This window comes from Pinus tabuliformis, chromosome X (assembly GCF_031772625.1).
Source record: "Pinus tabuliformis cultivar Carrire ecotype Pingquan chromosome X, CPIR1, whole genome shotgun sequence".
NCBI classification, from domain to species: domain Eukaryota; kingdom Viridiplantae; phylum Streptophyta; class Pinopsida; order Pinales; family Pinaceae; genus Pinus; species Pinus tabuliformis.
In genome coordinates, this window is record NC_142308.1 from 953,998,144 (window position 1) to 954,020,208 (window position 22,065).

The 22,065-nt window shown below is 37.4% G+C and overlaps 1 protein-coding gene across 1 annotated transcript; it reads left to right on the top strand.

Moving 5' to 3' along the window:
- Nucleotides 1-1,799: 1,799 nt before the first annotated feature.
- LOC149142854 (uncharacterized) lies at nt 1,800-20,600 on the top strand. The gene is made up of 2 exons (XM_089451607.1): nt 1,800-1,899; nt 19,720-20,600. Exons 1-2 carry the CDS (start codon nt 1,800-1,802, stop codon nt 20,598-20,600), a joined length of 981 nt encoding a protein of 326 aa, XP_089307733.1.
- Nucleotides 20,601-22,065: the final 1,465 nt, after the last annotated feature.

The following is a 22,065-nucleotide window of genomic DNA, read 5'->3' on the forward strand; positions in this document are numbered from 1 at the left end:
CCAGAGCCTACTGGTAGAGGGTTGCTACATTTGGAGACCGAACTCGTAAGGAATCCGCATACCCATGTCGAGCCATTGACCTGCACATACCAAACAGAGCTCAGTTAGCATACCTGTATAGTGAGACCTGAAAATCGAAGTAGAATAGAAGCAGAAGGGATATATAACTTCCCTGAGTACAACCGGACCAAGGGGTTTGCAGAACAGAGCTTTTGACGAATCGAAGGAGCCTGAGACAGAAGGAGCAGGCTTGGTCAGTGTCAATGCCAGAGGAAGGTCGAATTAAATCAAGGAGAGGATGATTTACCTGTTTGTAGCTACAGAAGATCATCACCCTGTTACCTGAGTTCATGGACACCAGAAGTTAACCGATTTGCATACCGAGCAGAGACAAAGGCGATAATAATAACAGTAAGTGACAATCATCGGATGAGAGACCTTATTCCATAACCAAACCACAGAAGAACAATAGCACGAGATCAAGAAACTTACTGTGTGAAATGAGTTCGAGTAGGCGCACCTCTGGAGCCAAGACAGGCTCGTGCCACAGGAGAAGTCCACAGACAACCGCATCAACAAGTTTGGAAGGCCGACATTCATTTACAACCATACCCAAAGAGAAACCAGAGATTGCCATATGCGTTGGAGCAAAAACCACACAGAGTGACAAACAAACCCTTGCAGAGTCGCTCAACAGAACAGAACCATCGCGAATGATCGGGAAGCAGAACCATTTTGGAAAAACACCAAACGGAGGGAATCAGGCTCGAGGACCGTAGGTGGGCATTGAATAACGCATTAAATCATTCCCACTTTCCAAGACAAAATATCTGTTATCCATATTACATACAACTGCCAGAAACAACAAACAAACACACCACGTCATAAAGCCCGAAATAGGTGTAAAGCCGAGGCGACGTGGAAGCGTGGGCTGGGTCACATCAAAAATACCTCATTTCGTTGCGTTGATTGATAGTGTTGCCATAAGTTGCGTTAAAAGGAATGAGAAGCAGAGTCCCTCATGTAACCAGGGAGAGGAGCATGTGAGATTGACACGTGTAAGATTCTAATCAAAGCCCATACCAAGAAATTAAAGACTACCACGAGAAAATGATGACGAGGCACGATTTCGTTACATTTATTGTCTCACAGTTAGCAGGGAAGACGAGTTTGCCTAACTTCCTTCTTAACTTGGAGTTGTCCCGCGTAATCTGTCATGATGTTTGACGCCTTGTTGACATAAAACATCGTGTTTTAAACTTCTTATTCATCGCATTCAAACCGATGTAACAAACACAACCAAAAGGTACACAATGAACTGACAGATATAACCAGCACAACAATGACAGATGTAATCAACACAACAAAAAAAATAGACGATGTACTGATTTCAAGAGAAGGTCTATCGGCCTAACAATGGTAAACAACTACTATATTTTTTGTTATTTGAAAACACAATGTTCACAAAAATAAACCAATGCAATACTCATCACAACACCGCTATGGAGTGTATCAATCACAACAGGAGTTGGAGTTGCAACTACAAGAAGAGCTTCTTTTTCCACTCCTTTTTATTTTGCTGTATTGTCAAGTGAAGCAACAGTTACTGCGGCTGATGGTTTGAGGGGGGGCTAGGAAGAGGAGGGTATTTGGTGGAGCATTACCTGTTCTTGTCGTAGGGCTGGTGCTTCTTCGGCCTCGATTTAACATGGTGGGCGGTCGCCTTCTTCCGTGGGTGAGAAGAACATTCAGTAACCAGTGAAATTTTGGGATGTTGGGGGCTTTCGGGATGGGATGGGATGGAGATGGAGACAGAACGTATTGGGGTTATCATGGGTTTTGTACCCCAGATTCTGGAGCAAAAGAACGAGGACCTGTTTGAGATTACTCCCACGGCTGGTAACATCGTCACCATGACTCTGTAATACTATACAGATAAGAAGATAATGAAAACTCACACTACCCTGCATCCATAAGCATTTCAAGATGTTTAGCGTCGACACCATACTTCATCATCTGGAACGCCGAATCGAGTTTCGTAGGTCCCAGGAAGTTGTGGACATAGATTTTATGTGCGAGCGAGGTACTTAATGTGAATTAATTTATTCAATTTTGCGCTGGGCCACTTTCAAAATTGAGTGTTTTGTTATGATATAAGTTTTATTTTTATCTTTAATTTTATTCGGTAATATGGGTGTCACGGAAAATAAATAAAAATAAAGATAATTTAAAAAGGTAATTAATTAATTAATGGACATAATCCAGCAAAGCATACAATGCATCATATTAATATAATATAGGAAAACACATCACACAACTTAAAGGGAAAATGAGGTTGTCTTTATGTGATCACAACAATTTAGATAGATAAGGGAAAATGAGGTGATCACAACAATCTAGATAGATTTTTTTGCAGGCTTGGACATGCCGGTGGAAGGTTAGTCAGTCCACAACGACGGAGATAATAGAATGTGGACATGCCAGTGGAAGGTTGTCACTCCACAACAAGCAGTGAGGGAGAGAATAGAATGTGGACATGCCAGTGGAAGGTTAGTCACTCCACAACAACCAGTGAGGGAGAGAATGTGCAGTGAGGGAGAGAATAGAATGTGCAGAATGTGCAGTGAGGGAGAGAATAGAATGTGGACATGACTGAAAGGGAGTGCCGAAAGGGATTTCTGTAATCGCAACCTTCTGAGAAATAGGGTCGCTGGCCTGCTTTCCTGACTATCTCAGGCCGCCATCCCACTCAGTGGAATCGACCATTCCAGTTTTGACATACAATTATATAATTTCAATTGTTTACAAATATTTGTTGTGTAGCGGTGAGTCGAGGGATTTCCGTCTGAGCGCCATTAGACTGCAAAAACAAAATTCTTATTGATCCAACAATGGTGAGCAAGTGCCTCGGAAACAAATTTCAGGCCATTCACGCAAGGAGCTTATCAAGAGCCAAGGATACATGGAGTTGATTTGGGTTAGAATTTTATTTCTGAAATATGTGTTGGAGTTGGGATACAGTTTTGTTTTCTGGGTAAGTATATTTCCATTTCATAGTTCTACGATAATAGATATAGAAACATTGATTGAAATTCTAACCAGACAAGTAATAAAAATCTTGATCGAGACGACAATCAAAGGTTGAAATATTTCAGCCAAAAATTCCACATATATAGTAGTACAACACAATGATTAATTGATTATATTGTATGTCGATTCACTGAAGATGACACAAATATATTGTGGTCTCGGAATCCGTTCTAATTGTTCGATGAAAATGTCGATTTTCAAATCATTACAAGGGAAATCTACACGACTTATCATAGGATTGAATATGTTTTTTCTAGATAGCGGGTGGCTTTGTGAGTAGAGTTTTGATATTTAGAATCGATTGGTAATAATTCAATTATTATAAAGTTGTGAAAAAAGTGAAAGCTAAATTTGTTGGAGTTTTGGTGTTTGGAATCGATTCGCAGTAATTCAATTAGATTGGACTTCCTTACACTCTCTCAATGACAGTGCTGTACATGCAAAGCCGATGCATGTTTTACATTCATGAATTTCAGGATCGACTGGCAGTCACCCAAGATATCAATGGCTTGTAGAACAGGCACGCCTCAACATTGGACGGAAATGAAATCAAGAGGGTGCAGTCAGCTAAATGAATGCTTGACTTTGCCTGGGCCTTCCATGTTACTCTGTACTAAATGCAAGTGCCATACTTCTTTTTTTATATATTTCATTCAACTCTTCAACAGTAAGAGCTTTGTAGAGCTTGAGATATATAAACAATTAATCTAGCCCAGCCTCTAAAGTTCTAGTGCTGCTGGGTTTGTCCGTAAACTGTCAACCTAAACATGGATAAAGACCGAGAAATAACTAGATCCAATCTAAGCTCTTACATATAGAATGAGTCAAGGCGGCAACAAAGAGAAAAAAATTCATTAACTTCATGTTAGAGTAACGGGCAGGAAACCTGCATCTAGCAAAACAATTTCCAAAGAACAAGGAGTGCTTACAACAACTGCCCTAAGGTCTTCTCATAAAACAGTGCAATTAATAACAATGGTAAACAACTACTATATTTTTTGTTATTTGAGAACTCAATGTTCACAAAAATAAACAAATGCAATACTCATCACAACACCGCTCTGGAGTGTATCAACCACAACAGGAGTTGGAGTTGCAATTGTAGGAAGAGCTTCTTTTTCCACTCCTTTTTCTTTTGCTGTATTGTCAGGTGAAGCAACAGTTACTGCGGCTGATGGTTTGAAGTGTTGGGAATTTATTAAAAAATTCCATAATAGACAGACAAAAAAATGCTCTGTTTTTATACTCTGTTTTAACACAGAAAACCCAGAAAATCGCTTGCTGGAAATGATGTTTCAGCAACACAGTTTTTTTTCAGTTGCTGTAACTAGTGTTTCAGCAACGCTGCTCGTGGTGTTTCAGCAACTGGAAAAATTAACTTGTATTCATAAATAGTAAACCAACTGATATAACAGTTTCAGTCACACAGTCTGTTGCTGAAACACATGTTTCAGCATCTGGCAGACAGTTGCTGAAACACGCCTGTAGAATGCATTGATGCTCCAAAACACAGCGAGAGCATCTTCCTCTTAACAGAAGGATTCAACAAGGCTATTTTAGAGACGGTTCAAGACTTAAAAAAAAAACTTCATGCTGTAAACAGAAAACACATTACTGTGTCTGCACTGCTGTACATTACAGAAAACCAAAATACTCTGTCTCCTCTGAAAAATCAACACGCTGTTTTTCACTGCTGTGTCTGCACTCTGCATTGCTGTGATTGCACTCCTGTGCATTTACAAAACATGTTGTTGTAACACTCTGTTTCAGATCAGAACGCTGCTGTAACACGCTGCTGCGTACAAAAAAAACTTTTGCACTGCTGTGCATTACAAAGAGAGCTCTGTCTCTGTTCCTAAAAAAACTTACACACTGCTGTGTCTACTTTTCTGCACTGATGTGCCTTCGTTGCTGCTTATACTCTTCTCTACAGCACACAATCACATTCAAGCGCTGTTGCGCTTCTCTCTTACATTTCATTTACAGTCCCTGCACTGCTGTGCATGAAAGCTTCATTCATCTGAGCTCGTGCTGCTGCACATTCTTTTTTCAAAACACAGAAATTACATTTGAGCGCTGCTGCACTAAATTGCTAAGAGATTAACACAACTATCGCTCTGCTTCTATGTTGCTGCTCATTACATTAAAACAACACACTAGAAAAACTGCTTAAAATTATTATGACAAGACTGGAAATTAAGACAAGGTATGGAGCAGCAGACAAATAAATCTAATTCCTGAGATTTCTGGATGTTGCGGTACATTCCCCATGTTTGCAATAAAACCTGTTGTTTACCATTTTTACCAACTCTGTCAACCGCATTAAATTTCATTTATCGCTTGACTCATAAATCTGGTTGTCAATGAAGATTCAACTTCACGTCAAATTCATTGCTGCAGGCCCTGTACATTCAATCGGACAGCTGCCCATCCATATCGCACGGCTCTATCTGCTCCAGGGAAAATTGCTTTGGCAAAACTGCTGTCCAGGTGTCTGCTGTTTTAATTTGTGCTGGGAAGCGTACTGGTTTTCTGGAAACAGTACGCAGCAGGGGAAATTAATATTTCAACACTCCCCTTTAATTTCAACTGCTGGGCATTCTGTCGTACCCAAACACTTCCTCTCATAGAGGAATTCACCAACTGCTTCTGATGCAGTTCCACAACCAATTAAAATTGTCTTCCTCTTAATAGAGGGATTTACCTGAGACTGTGCTTAAGAGCACCTTCCTCATGACAGAGGGATTCACCTGTGACTATGCTGAAAAGCATCTTCCTCTCAACAGAGGGATTCACCAAGGAACGCTTCTGTTCCACACAAATAACATCTACCTCTTAACAGAGGGATTTCAACATGCCTGCTTCAGAGGCACTTCAATCTGTCCAAATTGACACTACTGTGTCTGCCTGATATTTTACACTGCTGTGTGTGAAAATATCTTCATTCGCATTGCTCTTCACAATGGTGCTTAGGTTGCAATATGCTCTACACTACTATTCATTACAGACTCTGTCTTCTCCTGAAAAACATTACACTACTATGTGTAAAATTTTCAATACATTTATGCTGCTGCATATTCCATTACAAAACTTTATCTCAGCAACTTTATCTCAGCACTGCTGTTTCAGCACTCTCTCTATCACTGCACTGTTGTGCATAAAATAACTTCTCAAATTGCTCTTGCGCTGCTGCGCATTCCTTTCACATTTAACAACAAAAATACGCACTGCGTGCTCCCCTTCATTGATTACACTCGCACTGCTGCTGTGCCATTACCTTCCATTTCTTCAACAAAAAATTTCATGCTGCTGCATTTTCTTATTTGCATTGCTGTGTAAAAACACATTTCTTCATTCTCTCTTAGTTCTGGTTTCATTTTCTTCGCACTACTGTGCTTCTCCTTCTTGCCATCACGCTGCTGCCTTTTCTTATGCACCCTTGCTTCACACAATCTTAGTCTTCATTCATTTTTTTACACAATGCACTACTGTGCAATTCCTTTGGCTTTCTGCTGCCACACACATTCTTATACATCCAGTGTGCATTAAAAATCTGCTGTCCCTGTTTTTCTTTATGCATTCCTTTGCATGTTGCATTGCATATGAAGAAAAACATTACATTTTTTTTACTGTTGTGTATTGTACTCACTCTGCTGTGAGTATGTTCTCTCACATTACATAGAAGGGAAACTACATTCCATTGCTATGCATTTCAATGCATGTGCTGCATAACAAAAATTTCCAAACTGCTGTTTTGTATTTTGTCTTCCCACTGCTGTGAGGGTCTCCATGCTTTGCATACTTTTCTCTTATCCCGCTGCTGCTCTTTACATTTCAGCGCTGCCATCTTTTCTTCTTTATGCATTTCTGTGCATATTGCATAAACACAAAGCAAAAACATTGCTGATTTCATCACTGCTGCATATTACCTTTTAGAGGAATTAACAAAGATTTCATTTGCAACTGCTGCGCTGCAATACATCCTTCATCAACAAATGACTGTTAATACAGTTTAGCAAACAAAAATATTCAAGCTCCCCTTTAATGTATGCTTGTCTTCTTTTGGCAAGTTTTCTCAAAACAAACTTAGATCAGCTAGGGAGTTCAAGGGGCTTTCAGATTGCCTTTCCTTCCTTCTCCATACTTGTGTAACTTTCTTCTTTTGCATGGGTCTAGCTTGCATAGGATCCCATCTTAAGTTACAGTCATGTGCCATATGCCCAATGTTATGACACTTGAAGCATTCAACTTTATTCATGAATAAGAATTCATGATTTCTTCTTGTGAAATTATTTCTTGGAGATTGTCGGGGACCACAACATCTATCTCCATGAAATGCTCTACAGTCTTTTGCCATATGACCAAAGTTTGAACAAGCATAACAATAACCAAAAAATGAACTTTGGTACCTGGGAGATGGAGGTTTCCTTGATGTACTTCTGAAGCCTTGCTGCCTTGAGATCCCTTGATGATAACCATTGCCTTTTGCCTCTTTGATATCAGCTACATTTCTTCTTGGAGCTGGTTTTATGCTTGGAGCAGGATTTCTTCTATTGCAGCCTTCATTTTTCTCCTTGCCTTTGCTGGAACTAGGAGCATCACCATCTCTTTCTGGCTTCTTCACATCTCCTTTGCTTAAGGCATCCTCATACTTGTTTGAGGGTTCACCTACATACCCAAGTCCTGATTTATCATATGGAGATCTGTGATAGCTGAGCATATCATCCAAGGCTTGAGAGCTCTTCATGATCTTGTTCATCCCTTCAACCTTCTTCCTGAGGAGGACAATCTCTTCTTCTAACTTTTCACATTCATTATTTTTCTTTGCTAGTTGTCCCTCAGTTTCTTCCTTGCTACGAGTAGCTTCAGCTGCTACTATTTTAAGGGAGATAATATCAGACTTCATTTTGGAGATTTCTGCTTGACTGCTCTCCATTTTCTTCTCAGCTTCTTGTGCCTGCTTTCTAGCTTCTTGTAGTTCGGACTTAAGGGAGGAGACCTCTACCTTGTACTGTCCAATCTCTTCTACAAGTTTGTTCACTCTCTTGTGTCTTTGTTCAAGTTGACTTGACAAGACATCTGCCTGCTTCTTTGCTTCATTCAGCTGATTTGTCATGGATATGACTTCTTCATGATGTTTCCTCTTGCTTTCATCAAGTTCCTTCTTAAGCTTGGCAAGCTCTTCATCCCTTTCTTTTACTTGAAGCTTGATGAGGTCAAGCTTTTCATTCTCAGCTTCTATGATGGGTTCTTCTTGACTCATTGTCATGGTCAATGCTCCCTTTGCATGAAGGTCATGCAGTCTGTCCCATATATCCTTTGCTGATGTATATTTTCCAAGATTCTTCTTCACTGAATCAGGGAGACCATCCAAGATAGTCTTTGCTGCTTGTGCATCATACTCCATGGATTCTTTATCCATCTTGCTGTCATCAATCACTGACTCCCAGACTTCAATCCCTTCAAACATTAGGAAAGCCCTCATTTTTATTTCCCATACATCAAAGTTTCCATCAAACTTTGGGGTTTCAAATAGAATGTATTCTAATGGATTGCCTTCTAGTTTAGTAGAGGGGGGGGACACATTTTTAACAGGTCTGGAGGCTTTCTTCTTTGACCTTGCCATTCTTATCTAGGCTTTAAATACTTGACTGTGTTTTCTTTTTTAAAACAACTGACTGTCTTCAATAATAACTCAAAAACTTGGGAAATACCTGAATCCCTTTGGCTGAATCTTCACACTGCTGGAGAAGTTTTCTCTGCTGCAACAACACCTTCCTTCAGCTTCTTTGACACTTCAAAGAGCCTGGACTAGTTCTGATACCATGTTGGGAATTTATTAAAAAATTCCATAATAGACAGACAAAAAAAATGCTCTGTTTTTATACTCTGTTTTAACACAGAAAACCCAGAAAATCGCTTGCTGGAAATGGTGTTTCAGCAACACAGTTTTTTTTTTCAGTTGCTGTAACTGGTGTTTCAGCAACGCTGCTCGTGGTGTTTCAGCAACTGGAAAAATTAACTTGTATTCATAAATAGTAAACCAACTGATATAACAGTTTCAGTCACACAGTCTGTTGCTGAAACACGTGTTTCAGCATCTGGCAGACAGTTGTTGAAACACGCCTGTAGAATGCATTGATGCTCCAAAACACAGCGAGAGCATCTTCCTCTTAACAGAAGGATTCAACAAGGCTATTTTAGAGACGGTTCAAGACTTAAAAAAAAACTTCATGCTGTAAACAGAAAATACATTAGTGTGTCTGCATTGCTGTACATTACAGAAAACCAAAATACTCTGTCTCCTCTGAAAAATCAACACGCTTTTTTTCACTGCTGTGTCTGCACTCTGCATTGCTGTGATTGCACTCCTGTGCATTTACAAAACATGTTGCTGTAACACTCTGTTTCAGATCAGAACGCTGCTGTAACACGCTGCTGCGTACAAAAAAAACTTTTGCACTGCTGTGCATTACAAAGAGAGCTCTGTCTCTGTTCCTCAAAAAACTTACACACTGCTGTGTCTACTTTTCTGCACTGATGTGCCTTCGTTGCTGCTTATACTCTTCTCTGCAGCACACAATCACATTCAAGCGCTGTTGCGCTTCTCTCTTACATTTCATTTACAGTCCCTGCACTGCTGTGCATGAAAGCTTCATTCATCTGAGCTCGTGCTGCTGAACATTCTTTTTTCAAAACACAGAAATTACATTTGAGCGCTGCTGCACTAAATTGCTAAGAGATTAACACAACTATCGCTCTGCTTCTATGCTACTGCTCATTACATTAAAACAGCACACTAGAAAAACTGCTTAAAATTATTATGACAAGACTTGAAATTAAGACAAGGTATGGAGCAGCAGACAAATAAATCTAATTCCTGAGATTTCTGGATGTTGCGGTACATTCCCCATGTTTGCAATAAAACCTGTTGTTTACCATTTTTTACCAACTCTGTCAACCGCATTAAATTTCATTTATCGCTTGACTCATAAATCTGGTTGTCAATGAAGATTCAACTTCACGTCAAATTCATTGCTGCAAGCCCTGTACATTCAATCGGACAACTGCCCATCCATATCGCACGGCTCTATCTGCTCCACGGAAAATTGCTTTGGCAAAACTGCTGTCCAGGTGTCTGCTGTTTTAATTTGTGCTGGGAAGCGTACTGGTTTTCTGGAAACAGTACGCAGCAGGGGAAATTAATATTTCAACATGATGGGGGGGCTACGAAGGAGAGGATATTTGGTGGGGCGTTACTTGTTCTTGTCGTAGGGCTGGTGCTTCTTCGGCCTCGATTTAACATGGTGGGCGGTCGCCTTCTTCCGTGGGCGAGAAGAACATTCAGTAATCAGTGAAATTCTGGGATGTTGGAGATGGAGACAGTGCGTATTGGGGTTATCATGGGTTTTCTACCCCTGATTCTGGAGCCAAAGAACGAGGGCCTGTTTGAGATTGCTCCCACGGCTGACAACATCGTCACCATGACTCTGTAATACTATATGGATAAGAAGATAATGCAAACTCATGCTACCCTGCATCCATAAGCATTTCAAGATGTCTAGCGTCCCACACCATACTTCATCATCTTGAACGTCGAATCGAGTTTCTTAGGTCCCACAAAGTTGTGGATATAGATTTTACGTGAGAGAGAGGTACTTAAATGTGAATTGATTCAATTTTGCAGGGCCACTTTCAAAATTGAGTGTTTTGTTATGATATAAGTTTTATTTTTATCTTTAATTTTATTTGGTAATATGGCTGTCACGGAAAAGAAATAAAAACAAAGATGGTTTTTATTAATTAATGGACATAATCAAGCAAAGCATACAATGCATCATGTCAATATAATATAGGAAATCACATCACACAGGGAAAATGAGGTTCTCTCTATGTGATCACAACCATTTAGATAGATAAGGGAAAATGAGGTTCTCTATGTGATCACAACAATCTAGATAGTTTTTTTTGCAGGCTTGGACATACTGGTGGAAGGTTAGTCACTCCACAATGAGGGAGAGAATAGAATGTGCTAGTGGAAGGTTAGTCACTCCACAACAACCAGTGAGGGAGAGAATGTGCACTGAGGGAGAGAATAGAATGTGTAGAATGTGCACTGAGGGAGAGAATAGAATGTGGACATGCCAGTGGAAGGTTGTGGAGTGAGGGAGAGTGTGCAGTGAGGGAGAGAATACGTTATTCAAGTTCACATCTAAGAGGCTCTACAAAAACATACAACAAATAGAATAATTAATAGAATAATTTTAATTAGCAAACTATAAAATATTATAAGAGAATGTGTAGTTAGGGAGAGAATACGTTATTCAAGTTCACATCTAAGAGGCTCTACAAAAACATACAACAAATAGAATAATTTTAATTGGCAAACTACAAATTATTATAAATTATAATCCTAATTAGCAAACTATAAAATATTATAAATTACGAAGATTGCACGTTGAAGATTTTTTTCAAAAAGTTTGTATTACATAAAAGTCCCATTTCTTAAACCAAACTATCTCCAAATTACAAGACCCTATAGAGGATAACTTGAATTGAATTACAACAAATTACTTGGTAAGAGGTTCATGCACAAAAGACAAAAATACCAACTTCAAAAATCTTGTATTAAGCCAATGACTCATTATTGACTCTTCAAAATTGAGCTCAATTTATTCATTGAGATTATGTACACTTTGCTCTTGCCCTCATTTATTTCAAACCCTAATCAAATGTCTATACTTACTCGAATATAGTTTGTGATCCTTTCCATTGTGTTGAATCAGAATGAATATGTTGTGTCAAATCCTTTGATTTGAAAGAGTTTACCAAGAATATGGGTGTAAGTGCAACACAAAGGCATAATCCCTCCTTTCATTCTATCAAACATCTTAAGGGCACTCTCGATTCTCTGTAATGAATCATGAATGAATATGTTGTGTCAAACCCTTTGATTTGAAAGAGTTTACCAATGATATGGGTGTAAGTGCAACACAAAGGCGTAATCCCTCCTTTCATTCTATCAAACATCTTAAGGGCACTTTCTATTCTCCGTAATGAATCAAAAATGAATACACTGTGAAAATTATGCCTTATTACAAAGTGTACTTGATGCAGGGAAATTTGACTTTTCTTGCTATGTTCACTTCCAAAAACCTGCAATCTTAAGAATATTGAACCACAATTGTGCTAATTCAATGATCCAAAGTTGATTGGATTGGATTTATATGTCAATCACAAAACAAGTTTCCATGCTTTCTTTTAAATCAAATAATCAGATCACACTTCACATAGAATTCTTAGATTCACAATTATGCATGAAGTTTCATTCATTAAACTAGATTTGTACATACATATGCTCAAATAAATGTTAGACAATTATAAACTTAAACAGCGATTCTGCATGCGGAAAGAACTGAAAAGAATCGTTGAAACTTAATGCCCAGGGATACGGATTACCTCCAGCCATTGGTGAAACTCTTGATGCAATTTCCTTCTGAAACACCGCGCTCCAGCTGCACAAGCAAAAGGGAAAGAAGACAAATGATCTGAAGGCACTTCCAAGCTCTGCTATCTCAGCTAGATGGTGTAGAACTGAAGGGGATTGAGATGCAAGCTTGGGGACCAAACAGATGAATTTATAGCTAAGCTTCCATCAAGCTTCTGATAGCTATGTGTCAGATGTCCCACAGATCAAGGCAGAGAACTCCAGATGGGAGTAATGGACCACTTTAGTAGCTCCTAACAATAAATTTATTAGCTGCAGTTGATTTCCTTAACTTAAGGAAACTACTGCAGTTGGTTTCCATAAGTTAAGGAAAGACTGCAGTTTAAATTCCATAATTTTAGGCAACAATTTTGCATAAACTAATGGAGCTTAACATTCTCCCACTTGGTCCATACTTCCAAACTTAATGTCTCAACTTAAAAACCATTGATAATCTGTATTAAGTAATAGATACATGAATCATGGCGATAAGTCCTCTTATGACGAGTATTATCTTCCATGTATTACTATGTATTTATTCTTATTATAATTTATGTGGCAACAATTTCTTAATGAATAAACGTTATGTTTATTCTTGGTCCTTCTTAAATGAATTTTCTCAAATCAACTTAAGGTGCACATAAATATGAGAAAAAACATCACAATAATTAAGAATTTCATTAAAATAACATTGTCCATACAATGAAAAACTGCATAATGGAACCAAGTCCCATATTCAATACATGATCCTTGAATTTAAATGGTGGCATGCCTTTAGTCAAAGGATCAGCGATCATTAACTCAGTGCTAACGTGCTCAATGACCACTTTAACACGTTTCCTTATAGCTAAATACTTAATGTCGATGTGTTTATTTCGACTCCCACTTTTTTAGCCATAAAAACAGCAGCTGAATTATCACAATATATTCTCAATGGCTTAGATATAGAATCCATAATTCTAAGCCCAGAAATGAAATTCTTAAGCCATACACCATGTAAATTAGCCTCAAACAGGATATACATAAGCATGTAGTCTTTGGTCCCTTGAAGGTACCTCATTACTTTCTTTGCAGCTCTCCAGTGGTCTAAACTTGGATCACTCTGATATCGTCCCAACATTCCCAATGGGAGCTACACTTGGTGAACAATCCTTCATCCGAAATCTCTCTAAAATTTTATTAATATAGGTTTCCTGTGACAGACCCAAGATGCCTCGAAATCTGTCTCTATGGATCTTAATGCCAATGACATAAGATGCCTCACCCATATCCTTCATATCAAAACTTTTAGAGAGGAATTGTCTCACCTCATGTAGCAAACCCTTATCATTGGTCGCTAGCAAAAGGTCATCCACATATAAAACAAGAAAACAAATTTTACTCCCACTAACCTTCAGGTATATACAATGATCCATAATGTTTTCTACAAAACCAAAAGAAGAAATTACATTATGGAATTTCAAATACCATTGGCGGGATGCTTGTTTTAAACCATATAATGACTTCTTGAGCTTGCAAACCAATTGCTCACCATCACTAGAGGGGGATCAATGAAGATGTGTTATTAATGAAGAAGTGTTATCAATCATTAATGAAGAAGTGTTAATAACTATCATCTTTTAGTGCCAGTGTGAACATGCATTGAATCATATGTGACATTGTTTTGTAAATTAATGCAGTAAAGACCATTAGACAAAATACCATTCCCAACATAATCGGATTTATAGAATAGACTGAAAGATTTTTCTGAAAAGTTTAAGGAATATCCAAAAGGTACAAGCCTTGAAACTGAGATCAAGGTTTTGGAACATAAAAGGTCTTTTCTAACTCCAAAACAAAACCACTACTTAAAGTTAAATAACATGTTCCTATAGCTTCCACATGCGAGCCCATCTTGTTTCCTAATAAGATGCTTTGCTCACTTCCCACTGGCTTCCTTAGGTTTTGCAAACCCTTTGTCTGCAAGCCATTTCTGAAATTTGGCGCATTCCTTCTTCACGTGTCCCTTCTTCCTACAGAAAAAACACTTGGAAACCTTCTGGATATCGGCTTGGGGAGGTACTTTACCTTTCCCTTTCCGATTGGCTTGAGATTTGCCTTTTCCATGCGTTGCCAGCATTGCACTCTCTCCCAGTTCCATCACCAGTCTCTCTTCCTCTTGAACACACATGGTCATGAGTTCATTAATTGACCATTTATCCTTATGTGTGTTGTATGAGATTTTGAAAGGTCCATATTGGTGCAGAAGGGTGTTCAGGATGTAGTGCACTAGGAAAGACTCCGATATTTCAACCTCGAGTTTCTTCAATTGAGCCACAGTGTCCCTCATCTGCATGATGTGCTCGCACACACCTTTCACACTGGTGAGCCTCAGGGATGAGAACTTCATGATTAGGGTGCTTGCTAGTGCCTTTGTCTGAAGATACGAATTGTTCATCAATGGCCTTCAACAAGTCTCGGACCTTGTCATGCTGATCAACAGAACCTCGAATACCAGCTGAAATTTTAGTCTTAATGAACATCATGCTTAGACGATTGGATCGCTCCCATCGTTCATAAAGCGCGACGTCCACTGCAGTGCTGGTATTAGTGAGTGCCGATGGTTCATCTTTCCTGATAGCATAATCTATGTCCATCCACCCTAAATGAAGGAGAATCCTTCCTTCCAAATCTTGTAGTTATCTCCCTTAAGTTCGGGAATGTTACAACGAATTTAAGAGAAATTTGCAGGTTGTACTGCTGCATCAAAATAAAGGATCACATGCTTATGTTAAAATTTTGGCTTAATAACTTTCATGTTTTACCAATGTAAATCATGCAAAAAAGAATTGAATCAAATGACATGAAAATTGCATGTGGGCTAAATTTTCAATTCAAACAGACTCAATAAAACTTTATGAACTTTCATGTTTTACCAATGTAAATCATGCAAAAAAGAATTGAATCAAATGACATGAAAATTGCGTGTGGGCTAAATTTTCAATTCAAACAGATTCAATAAAACTTTATGAACTTTCATGTTTTACCAATGTAAAACATGCTAAAAAGAATTGAATCAAATGACATGAAAATTGCCTGTGGGCTAAATTTTCAATTCAAACAAATTCAATAAAACTTTATGATAAAACTTATTAATTCATAACTCCTGTGGGTAGGTTATGAAATTTTATCCTAATTAATCACATAAATATAATAAAAATTCCTGTGGGATAAAATTTATTATATTCAGTGTAATTAATTACAATTTAATGTCTAAATAATCTTTATGTGATCTTGCCAATCAATATATAGTTTTATTTAATTAAAGATGTTGTGGCTATTCTCTAATTAATTAAAATCATATGGATCACTAGACATTATTTTGTTGCATAAACAAAACTTAACCAGAGAGAAAAATAATGTTTACTGAAAGGAGTAAGTCAAAATGACATTTTAATAAACTCCATAAAACTGTAATAATTCTCCAGCAAAATCAAAATTTACATTCCTTAGTCTAACTGTCCCATAATTTATTTAAGACTAATTCTTAAATTAATTACAAAATGGGCTCTAAACAATTTGCAAACAAAACTGCAAATTCAAAGACTAAACTATTTCAACTGTTCAAATAGTGAAATATTCAAATATTTAAGAATGCATAAACTATTTCCTTTAATTTGCAAACATAAACTTTTTGCTAATGAAGAGTTGCAAAACAACTTTATTTTGCAATCAGTGTAAATATAAAACCAAACAAAACACTCTGCAAAATAATCAAATTCCAAAATATGCTAACATATATATTGCAGTCAAGTAAAATACCCTTTTAAATTAAGTTCGTGACTCTTGATTGTATGAAACGGAGTTTAATAGTGGTCTAAATATAAGGTTGGTTATATATATAACCAACTCCATTATTAAACAAACAAAAATAGACCAGTAAACAAGCTTTCCAAATTGGAATAAATTTACAGCATCATAAAACTGAAATTCATTAAAGAAAATGCCAAAAACAGTGACATTCTGATATTTTGCGCGATATTATAACTATGGCACAAAATTCCTTAAATTTACATTCGTCAATAATTCACAATTTCTTTTTTTTCGTAACCAACATCAGAATTTACATATACTTTTTATTTACTTTCCCAACACTAGAGCGGGGACCTCAAATACTTCGCAATCCATGAATTTCAGAATTACACTGTGGCTTTCATTGCATACGTTCTGCAATATATTGTATACGTTACAAGAATTACAAGATATGCCATTTGAGTATTTGATATGCCTTTGTAATTCTTTAATGATATATACGTTACAAGAATTACAAGATATTCCATTTGAGTATTTGATATGCCTTTGTAATTCTTTAATGATATATACGTTACAAGAATTACAAGAAAAACTGACTACTGTCGGCATTAAACAATTTCAAAGGCATGAATTTCAGAAGGCATGAATTATAAGATATGCCATTTGAATAAATGACAACAATCAATTGCAGAACGTAGCTCGTGCCATGAATTTCAGAATAATGAGGGCTTCAAATATCAAAACGTGATGGCATTTGCTAAACGATAACAACGAATCAACTATAATTCCGATGAATACATCTCGTATAGGCTCCTAAAAAACATATGCACCATACAGGCATGAGAGAGCTTTAGTTCGTTGCGGAATGTTAAATTTGAACAATCAGAAGAAGCGGTTAATTTAACAATTAGAAAACTGAGTATAGCAATCAAAATCCATCACAAGAAATGAGCCAGGTCGACAAAAGCACATCACTATCATAGCCACTAAAAGGGTTCAATCCTCATCAGAAGAGGCTAACACGCTGCCAGCAAGGGGTCCATTGATCCGACGAGATGCCATTTAGTCTGTCCGGGTAGTTGCATAATGTACACAACGTCCCACCCGTATATGCTGGCCACTGCATTATTAAGGAAGCATCCTTAAGGGAAAAGGAGCAAAACTCAGCAATCAGAAGATTGATTATGGCAATCAAATAAGAAGACCGAGTATGGAAATTAAAGGCCACAAGAGTTGAATGCAGAGCAGGGTCCTGTTATGCCCCTGTTCATTTTCCACCACCGGTGGGAGCCACATGGAACAACAGAACTTTCAAAAACGTCAATTTCGAAAGTTGATTCCGTGCCAGAATCAATTATTGGTAATCTTGAGGCAGTTAATTGCGACATGAGTTTGCAAGGCCATGTGACTACATTTTTCGCATCCAACGCGGTCAAAAGCTTCTCAAACGCTATGGGAAAATTATGCGACTGAGATAAGGAATGTAGACTGCAAAAAGACGCGAATAATGATCTGAAATATCAAAATCGCTGGCCATGCAAAGAGCTGGTGCAGCAAGGATATTAAGAGACTGATTGGTTTGAATGAAAAATGTGTATTTGTTGAAATTGTAGGTCAATGTGGAACCACTTTGGCGTGCGAAGTTCAAGTCTACACACAGAAAGACAAAAGGGCGGCGAGAGAATACCAAGGCAGAGATAAACTGCTCTGATACCAAATTGGAATAAATTTATAAACTTAAACAACGATTCTACATGTGGAAAGAACTGAAAAGAATCGTTGAAACTTAATGCCCAGGGATACGGATTACCTCCAGCCATTGGTGAAACTCTTGATGCAATTTCCTTCTGAAACACCGCGCTCCAGCTGCACAAGCAAAAGGGAAAGAAGACAAATGATCTGAAGGCACTTCCAAGCTCTGCTATCTCAGCTAGATGTTGTAAAACTGAAGGGGATTGAGATGCAAGCTTGGGGACCAAACAGATGAATTTATAGCTAAGCTTCCATCAAGCTTCTGATAGCTATGTGTCAGATGTCCCACAGATCAAGGCAGAGAACTCCAGATGGGAGTAATGGACCACTTTAGTAGCTCCTAACAATAAATTTATTAGCTGCAGTTGATTTCCTTAACTTAAGGAAACTACTGCAGTTGGTTTCCATAAGTTAAGGAAAGATTGCAGTTTAAATTCCATAATTTTAGGCAGCAATTTTGCATAAACTAATGGAGCTTAACAATAAATTCATTCTCTATATTCGCTCTCTATGGTCTAATTTCACATTCATTTGGCCATTAGTTTTTCACTTAGGCTTACAATGTTTTAAATAACATATACAAACAAAATAATTTTTCCTACATCCATAAATCAACCGACAAATAACTCATGCTTTTCAAGGAAGACTCGCTTTTGCCTTATTGACAAAATATTGTTTATCCATAGCTTTTCTAAATCCTAAAATCACTCCAATAGTTTCTAAGATTTCTTAAATTTTCCTATCCTAACAACTTGCTAATTGTTGCCAAGATTTTTTCCCCTACAACCTCTCTTAAAACACATATTTTCTTAAAGATATTATCTACTCAATCTTATCTCTATCCACAATTCTTCAAGAAATAATTTTAAAATATATATAGTAAGGAAATAAAATTCATTTTCCATGTTGAAACTCAGTTTAAAGCTTTTTCTCCAAAAAAATTGATGACTTTGAAGCTCTAATGCTCCTGCATCAAACTCCAAACGTAGAAAAAAATCATGACCTTTTGGTCATGTGTCATTAACTTTTGAATTCTCTGGGATCCCAAACTTTGCACTATTGTTGATCATCCATCTCATTGTGATGCTTCTGGAACTTTACTATGATTCCATACTTAATCTTCTTGTTGCTTACAATCCTACAAGATAACCATTCTGCCTATCCATAACTTTTCTAAATCCTAAAAGAACTCCAATAGTTTCTAATATTTCTAAAATTTTCCATATCCTAACAACTTACTACTTGCTGCTAAGATTTTTTTCTCCTACAATCTCTCATGATTTAAAAGACATTTTATTAAAATTCTTATCTACTCAATATTATCACTATCCATAGTTCTTTAAGAAATAAAGAAATTAAAATTATACACAGTAAGGAAATAAAATTCCTTTTCCATGTTAAAACCTGGTTTGGAACTTTGTCTCCAAAAATATTGATGACTTGGAAGCTCTAATGCTCCTACATCAACAATTAAAACAATATGATAATAGGTGGAACCTTAAGGACAATGTTTCATCATCTCAAAAATCTCTTGCATCTTATTCATCTGGTTCTTCAGATAACACATGTATAAGTGTTCCTTTGGTGTATGCTGAAAGGCAAAATTCCAACATGGGACAGACTGCAAGCTAGATACCTTATCGGTCCTGGTAGATGCCCTTTATGTAAATCAGAAGAGGAATCTATTAGACATCTTTTTACTTCTTGCACTGTTTCTTTAAAGATTTGGGATGAGCTTACAGGTTTGCTAAATATCAAGGCACAATGGGGACCGGAACCTTTGGAAGTGACATGGAAAAACTGGTGGCAAAAGCATCCGGAAGGATCTCTGAGAAACCTGCCTCCCATTTTCTTCTGGGGTGTATGGCTGGCGAGAAACAATAGCATCTTTCATGACAAATCCACCCCAACATCAGTTGTCGCTTCAAATTGTGCAGCAATATATACCGCTATTCCTGTACCAGAGGCAAAAATTCCCCCTAGTCGAGACAAGCCTTTCACCATAAGGGAAGGCATTCCCTGGGCTTTTTATGATGGAGCCTCTCAGAATAACAGGGCCGGCGCTGGCATGAGCATTCACCTCTCTGCAGACCATTATTTTAAAGCTTCTGTTGGATTGGGCCTTGGGACTAATAACTTTGCCGAGCTATCTGCTTTACACCTCTTGATGTGTTGGCTTCTCCAGAGGAACATTTACACTATACAAATTTTTGGCGATTCACAAAATGTCACCAAATGGGTCAATGGCAATGCATCATGTCAAAACCAGATTTTAAAGCCTCTTTTAGATGAAATTATGTTACTAAAGCCGTCCTTTAACAGTTTTCATTTATGTCATATCTACAGGGAAAATAATGATGAAGCCGATCAGCTTTCTAAAGCTGGCATACAACAGATTCTGGGCGGATGGGCGATAGAGGAATTCTTACAGGGGCACCAAACTTTTTCACAGCAGCCACCTTTCGCTCCTCCTACATGATTGGGGTTACGGCTCCTCTTTTTATATCATACAGTTTTGTTATATCTACAGGTTTCTAAGACTCTGTTTTTATATTTCTTTTTTGTAAATACCTATCACAGGTCGTATTAGAAAGTTTACAAAACTCAAACATATATCACAGCTTTATGATCATATGCTCAGCATATGTTTTGCGGGGTTGTTTTCCTTCATAGAAGGAGACCCTTTTTGTTTTTCTTAAAATCGTTATGGTATTACTGAACAGCTGGAAAAAGGAAAATGTTTTTTTGACAGAGATGCTAGTTAGAGCAGCTGTTGTGAAGTTTTTCACAAGCACTAATCATGTTTTCGCCAGGTATATGGGCACAGCTCCAGGGGGGCAAACTTCTTAGGAAGTGAACAATTCAGAATGTAAAACTTTTTATTTTTGCTAATGAAAAGTTTTGAATTTTTATTCGGAAAAAAAAAAACACATGTATAAGTGGCTGATAGGTCTACATCCTCGGAGCATATTCAGTATTTTCCATCTTTACCACCACAGTTAAGGCTACATTGATGTGATTCACAAAGAAACTCAATACGCATTTCAAAAGTATATCTTTTGAGATAAAGCTCCAACTGCTCCAACATTTTCATTACTTCATTCAATGTATCTAGATCATCGCGAAAGAAAATGTTCTAGAAAACTAATTGCAATAATTAGGTGACCACTTTGACAGAACCCTTCGTAGGGATTCAAAGTCCTTCGAGCAGTTGAGAATATTGACAAGCTTGTCAGAAGTTGAAGTGTCGACTTTGAACCTTGGTTTTTGTTGGGCCAATTCGTAAAACCTCACAGCCATACTTGGGGAATTTATTTTATTCAAAAACATATCTTCTTAGATAAAGCTCAAATTGCTACAACATTTGTGTTACTTCTTTCAACGTATCTGAATCATTGTGCCATTTCCATTACTTCATTCAACATACTTGGATCCTCATGTCAGGCGGTGGCAAAAGAAAATGTTCTAGCAAAATAATTGCAATAATTAGGTGAACTTATTTTATTTAGAAGCATATCTTATGAGATAAAGCTCCAACTGCCCCAACATTTCCATTACTTCGTTTAGTGTATCCAGATCATCATGCCAGGAAGTGGTGAAAGAAAATGTTTTGGTTGAATAATTGCAATAATTAGTTGACCTCTATGACAAAACCCTTCACAAGGTTTTGTCATTTCAACATTTCCATTGAGTGTTAGTGTACACCCCTTACTATAACTTGACTACATTTGCAAAGTCCATAAAAAAAAATTCTCAATAGTTGAAAGTAGAATATTGACAGATTGCATTTTTCGAGAAAAGACTCTTCAATTTTGATTTTTCATACATTCAAAAGGGACCAATTTAGAGAAAATACTCTCTTCAATTTTGATTTTGTATACATTCAAAAGCGGCCAATTTAGAAACAAGAGCGCATGGAGTTTTTTCAAAATTGACATTTTTCT